The sequence below is a fragment of the Alnus glutinosa genome, chromosome 13 (genome assembly GCF_958979055.1).
Source record: "Alnus glutinosa chromosome 13, dhAlnGlut1.1, whole genome shotgun sequence".
Taxonomy (NCBI): Eukaryota; Viridiplantae; Streptophyta; class Magnoliopsida; order Fagales; family Betulaceae; genus Alnus; species Alnus glutinosa.
The window spans coordinates 4431214-4437670 of record NC_084898.1 but is presented as its reverse complement, the minus strand read 5'-3'; the positions used below and the strand labels follow the sequence as shown (position 1 = coordinate 4437670).

The 6457-nt window shown below is 40.4% G+C and overlaps 1 protein-coding gene across 1 annotated transcript; it reads left to right on the top strand.

The window, feature by feature from the left end:
• Positions 1-5138, top strand: LOC133854387 (RNA-binding NOB1-like protein). The gene is made up of 5 exons (XM_062290571.1): positions 1-400; positions 678-1731; positions 2015-2183; positions 4581-4700; positions 4792-5138. Exons 1-5 carry the CDS (start codon positions 76-78, stop codon positions 4939-4941), a joined length of 1818 nt encoding a protein of 605 aa, XP_062146555.1. The 5' UTR covers positions 1-75; the 3' UTR covers positions 4942-5138.
• Positions 5139-6457: the final 1319 nt, after the last annotated feature.

The following is a 6457-nucleotide window of genomic DNA, read 5'->3' as shown; positions in this document are numbered from 1 at the left end:
TACATAATTCCCTTCCCCTCGCTTTTTCTAGGGTTTACTGTTTAGCGTCTCTCTCAAACTCTTTCCATCGTAACCATGGAGGACTCCCCAACGCCAACAGCTCCGACCTGGAGCAACATACTGAAGAGCCAACCGGTCCCAAAGCCGAGCCAGCAAGAGCCAGCGCAAGCGAATCAAGTCTTCGTGGATAGCTGCAAGTCCGCCAAAGGCATAGCCGTGGCCGTGGTCGACGCCAACGCCATCATAGACGGCGGCGATGGCCTCTCCCGCTGCGCTGACAGGTTCGTCACCGTCCCCGAGGTCTTGGCCGAGGTCCGTGATCCCTCCTCCCGTCACCGCCTCTGCTTCCTCCCCTTGTCCCTGCATTCCATGGACCCCTCCCCCGATTCCCTCAACAAAGGTACACTCTTTTCCTTTCTTCTCTTTCAAATTCCCGTAAACTGTTTTCTTAGGAAACAAACAAGCTGACGATGAAAGTAAGTCCAATTTTAACACTCTCCCTTACGTAATGTCTAGAGTCCGTGAACGAATGTGACCTATCTTACATCTCTATTGAAATCACGAGAAATAATCATCTATCCAAAAAGTTTAAGCTTATAGGAAAAGAAGAATTGAATCAATTGACTATTATTCTAAGACTTAGGATTTTGAGATTTTTATTTTAAATAATTTGGCAGTGATAAAGTTTGCGAGGGCGACCGGTGACTTGCAGACACTATCGGATGTTGATCTAAAACTGATTGCGTTGACATATACATTGGAGGCTCAGATTCATGGGAATAAACATATCAGGGACTGTCCTCCCCCTGTTCATGTGGTCAATGCGAAGACCTTACATGAGAAGGACATGCCTGGTTGGGGCTCCAATGTTCCCAATTTGAAGGAGTGGGAAGCGATAGAACACGCAGTTGGGGATGGATCGGATCCTTCCAATTCGAGAATCCTACCTTTGCAGGACTTGAATATGAACATTGTGGGCGATGGTAATGATGAAAAGTCGGAAGATGGTTCGAAAGCAAGTTCGGAGATTCACGAGGATGTTGTAGAAGGCAATAGGAGGAGGTATCTGCCGAAGAAAAGGGAGGTGAAGATTGAAGGGAAGAAGATGGTAGCGGATGGAATTGATGCGTCGCAAGGGGAATTTGATGATGATGCCGGTGATTGGAGGCCGGCTGTTGGTCGGAGTGCTCATAGACGGTATCTTAGGAGGAAATCTAAGCGTGAATATTATGAGGCATTGGCTGAAAAGGATGCTGAGAAGGATGACAATGACAATGTTGTTGTTGAGGATACAAACGGATTGGAAAATGGGGTTCCAGAAGAGAGTGAGATAAAGGAGGGAAACAAGGATGGTGAGGAGAATCTTTCTGTGATCTTAGAGCGATTGAGGCTGGAAGAAGAAGATTTGATGGAGGGTCTTCGAGAAGGAAAGGAGCTTGAGTCTGATGATACCGAATTGGTGGAGAGCAATGAAGCTGTGGGAGTTGGTGGATCTAATGTTGATATGGGTAATGAAGGATTGGATCACATGGAGATGTCGAGCCAGGCTAATGAAAGTGTTGATACATTGTATGCTGATGATGGAAGTAGTGAGCAGAGCTGGATGCTGAGATCATTGTCCGAGTCTAGTGTGGCCTGTGTAACTAGCGACTTTGCAATGCAAAATGTGCTTTTGCAGATGGGTCTACGCTTACTGGCGCCTGGAGGAATGCAGATACACCAGCTACACAGGTACATGTTTGGTGGATGCGTCATTGGGTGATTACTGATTGCTGTCATCTTTTGCTTTGTTAAAAGAAATACAGAAATCATAAATGCCACAATGATGAGAATGTCTTAATATGCTTCGTCTGGATTGTTGTTCTGATTGGTGTATTTTGTTTTGTTTTGTTTTTTTGTTTTATTTTGTTTTTGTTTTCGTTTTCCCCATTTGCTTGATTAGGGAATTTATTTTTTCACAATGAAACAATTAGATAATGTATGTTGCTTATCTTTGAGATGTGTATCCTTCCAGGTGGATTCTGAAATGCCATGCCTGCTATACAGTGACTGCTGAGGTTGGGAGGATTTTCTGCCCAAAGTGTGGAAATGGTGGCACTTTACGCAAGGTAGCTGTTACAGTTGGTGAGAATGGAATTGTTTTAGCAGCCCGTCGACCACGGTTTACATTGCGTGGTACAAAAGTAAGTATATCTGTATGTGCGACTTGCAGGATTTATCCTGGTTCTTGTTTTGTAGCTTTCTGTTGGTTTCTTGAGAAACACATTCTTAACAAGTATATGTGGATGCTCTTGCATATTCTACTCTAATTATGGTTCCTACATACATTTGATTATTGCATTCTCTGCCCTCTTTTGGTCTCTTACTACCTTTTGGTTAGAGCAAATTTTGCCTTTACTGGTTCCTGTCTGTCCAATCTCAATCTGAAAACACTACGTTCTTGAGAATAAGTATTTTTTTTTTTTGATAAGTAATGATAGTTTTATTGAAAGCGTAAGGCGCCCCTACGTACACTAGAAGTATACAACAGGAAACACCTAACTAGAAAGCGAAAAAGAAGCAAGAAATTCAGCAAAGCTGATAGATAAAGGGTACAAATAAGCCATCGACCAGACATATAAGGTATGGAGAAACAACTCTAGCACCTCCTCTAGGGAGCTCTCTAGATTCTCAAAACACCTAAGATTTCTTTCTCTCCAAATACACCAAAAAAGGCAAATAGGCACCATCTTCCAAGAAGTAGCGCTCCCAGATCTCCTAGACTTCCACCAACAAGCAACTAAGTCAAGCACACTCCTAAGCATGACCCACGAAATACCAAAGCGGGAGAAAATGTTGTTCCATAGAGCTGAGGCCAGATCGCAATGCAGAAGAATATGGTCCACTGATTCCCCATCCTGCTTGCAAAGACAGCATCTATCCACAATAATTATGTTCCTCTTCCTAAGATTGTCCAAGGTAAGAATTCTGCCTAGAGCTGCAGACCAAGTGAAGAAAGCTGCCCTCGGGGGAGCCTGAGACCGCCACACACACTTCCATGGGAACCGAGTACCTCCAGCACACATCATAGAACCAAAATATGACTTCACCCTGAACACACCTTTCTTGGACGGGACCCATTTAAGACAATCTGCCCTCTCAAAATTCACCTTGGTAGAGCCCAGCACCTGGAAGAAAGAGGCAAAAACATCGACTTCCCAATCATGAGCCTCTCTAATAAAGCTCACGTTCCATTGAATGGACCCGCCCAAACTCTCCAAATTATCAGCCACTGACGCATCCTTCACCCGAGCAATGCCAAAGAGATCAGGAAACACTTCTTTCAGAATCGAATCTCCACACCACAAGTCATGCCAAAATCTAATCCTGCTCCCATCCCCCACCTCCAATCTAAGGAATTTGGAGAAATTCTCCCAACCTTTCCTTATAAACTTCCACAACCGTACTCCAAACGCCCCAGCAACCTCTCGGGAGCACCACCCACCCCACAAACTTCCATACTTGGAGTCCACTGCGACTCTCTACCAAGTATCTCTATCCATGCCAAATCGCCATAACCATTTACCTAGCAATGCGCGATTGAACTGAACCAACTTCCTAATGCCAAGCCCCCCATTCGAAATTGGAGTACAAACCTTTTCCCAACTCACCAAATGGTATTTAAAATCTTCATCCATTCCACCCCAAAGAAAATCGCGTTGCAACTTCTCAATGCGAGAAGCAACACTTACCGGTATAGGGAACAGAGACATGTAGTACGTAGGTAAGTTAGAGAGCGTACTCTTGATAAGGGTCACTCTCCCTCCCTTAGAGAGGTATAACCTTTTCCAACTAGCCAACCGTGTTTCAACCTTGTCAATAACTCCATCCCAGATACATCACAGGCAAATAAGCAACTTCACACTCTAAAATGTCGGCTAACCTTCCCACATTAGCGACATTCCCCACTGGAATAATGCTGGATTTGGCCAAGTTAACCTTAAGACCCGATACAGCCTCAAATAAGAGCAAGAGACTTCGCAAAGACCGAATCTTGGAGGATCTAGCATCACAGAAAATCAATGTGTCATCGGCGAACAAAAGGTGGGAAAAAGAAGCATCGCCCACTCTGAAACCATCCAACACACCCCCACTCACTGCCGCAGTAATCATACGACTCAGCGCCTCCATAACAAACACAAACAAAAGGGGAGACAAAGGGTCTCCTTGCCTTAGGCCTCGAGAGCTGCTGAAAAAGCCGTATGGTGAGCCATTAACTAGCACCGAGAGCTGCTGAAAAAACTGTATGGTGAGAATAAGTATTTTATGGTGCTCTATGGTGGATATTTCACTTTCAATCCCTTTAAGAAATCCAATTGGTAAATGCCCCTTGTTTTTTTATTCACATATTCATGTGAGCGTATGAAGCATAAATAGAAATCATCCTGAGATACATTCATTATTACTCTCTCTCTCTCTCTCTCTGTGTGCACGGGTCCGTGTTCGGATGTTTGCTTTGTCCTATTTTTTCTTTCTGTTTTGTTTTTTGGAGCTTGGCTGGCTATTTGCATGTGTATCTCTTGACATTTGCCCTTGTGCAGTTTTCACTGCCTTTACCCCAAGGTGGAAGGGATGCCATTGCCAAGAACCTAATTTTACGTGAAGATCAACTCCCACAAAAGTTCCTTTATCCCAAGACAAAGAAGAAAGCGAATAAGCAGGTTAGTTTTCTGTTTATGTTTACTAGATTTGTCCGGATATCTTCTCTTAATCATCATAACTGAGGCTATTGTATATTTGTTGACTTTTCAGGGAGACGACTTCTTCTTCAGTATGGATGACTTCGGCCAACATTCTGATAAAAGATCCCCCCTGCAGCCTCCTGTAAGGAAGGCATTAGCAGCTTTCAGTGGAAAGAGGAATCCCAATGACAATCATTATACTCGTTCTAAGCGCAAATAAGGGGGTTGCTTAGCTACAAATTTGTTATTTATGTTGTTTTGGAATTAGTATTTAAGCTGATTTTGATATTTAACAGTCGTACTGCCAACAAGTGGTGAAGGCCAATTGTTGTGTTGAGTTGAGTTGAGTTGACTGAGACCTAATGGTCTGTGATTCTGTGTCACCAAATGATTAATAGTGAGCACAATTTTGGTCTGGTTTTTATTGGTACATTCTTTGTTTTCTTTGGTGCCTTTGGCATTGCGATTTCGCATACAAAAAGTGCAATTTTAAATTAAATCGTTAAAAATTGCTTATTTGGGATTGCGTTTTAAAAAAATTGAGATTTTGAAATGTAAAAAATTTGTGTTTTCAAATAGCAGTCAAATGAGTATATTTTTGAAAACGCATAATTTTAAAGACCAAATTATAATTTTGTCAAATGTTTTTCTCTTTTAAAAAATTTATATTTTTAAATTGTACTTTTTTTAAAATCGCAAAATCAAACATTTTTTATTCAATGCTATGCAGAAAGGGATTGCATGGCAACTGTTGTTGCTCAAGCTCCACTTTGATTCCTTTGCTCAATGGGCTTCACTGGAACTTGGTAGCAAAGGGAAATGCTATTTTTATAACACCAACACAACATGGGCACAATACTTCCTCACATGGGAGTAGGACCCAATGCCCCATGTGAGGGGATGTTGTGCCTATGTTGTGGAGGTGTAGTGCAACAATCAATCCTCGGTAGCAAATGGTCATTGCACGTGTCTCAAAGAGAGATTTGTCTTTTCCTATCAGGGTTGTGTCGAGACAGATTTACATGAGAAAAAAAAAAAAAGAAAAAAAAAATAATTTTTATAATTTTTTAATGATTTGGTTAGTGAATAGTATTCACTAAACTGTTCACTTACCAATTTTTTTTTTTTTAAAACTTTTAAAGTTATTGAGGGTAGTTTTTAGGTATTTTCACCAAATTAAATCACTAAAATAATTAAAAATTATTTTGGTAAGGCTACTAAAAATACTCTGTTGGACCCCATTGAGTCCGTACAATAGCAGCATAATAGCCTTCTAATTCAATAAAAATGTCAGAATATTTTTGTTTTCATTGTTTTTCACGCTCTTATTTTCTATTTTTAAAACAAAAAATATTAACAACTTAAAACACAAATATTCAACATTATTCTCATTTTTGTCATATTAAAATATATATATTTTTTAATTTTAAAAACAAAAAAATTTTAAATACAAAATTTAAGAAAATACTTAAAATTGATTTCACCTTTAAGTCATACCAGAACAATTTTTTTTTTTTCTACAAAATAAAAAATAAAAAACATTAATACGTTAACAAATGTAGCCTATATTCTCTTCATTCAAAATACATACGGTCTGCCTTTGTGTAAGATCTTTGGGTTCAAAGACCCAACAAGGCTTACTACAAAATAACAAAATAAATTCACTTGTGAATTTGTACCCTAAACAACAATTTGTAAAGAAACATTACCAATTAAACAAAGGTATGGAATGCAAA

What these genes read in the sequence shown, in the direction of transcription:
- LOC133854387 (XM_062290571.1), top strand. Translation starts at nt 76, where the DNA reads ATGGAGGACTCCCCAACGCCAACAGCTCCGACCTGGAGCAACATACTG. An exon ending in CAGATACACCAGCTACACAG is followed by an intron (nt 1,732 to 2,014) that starts GTACATGTTTGG and finishes GTATCCTTCCAG; the next exon opens with GTGGATTCTGAAATGCCATG. An exon ending in AGAAGAAAGCGAATAAGCAG is followed by an intron (nt 4,701 to 4,791) that starts GTTAGTTTTCTG and finishes TTGACTTTTCAG; the next exon opens with GGAGACGACTTCTTCTTCAG.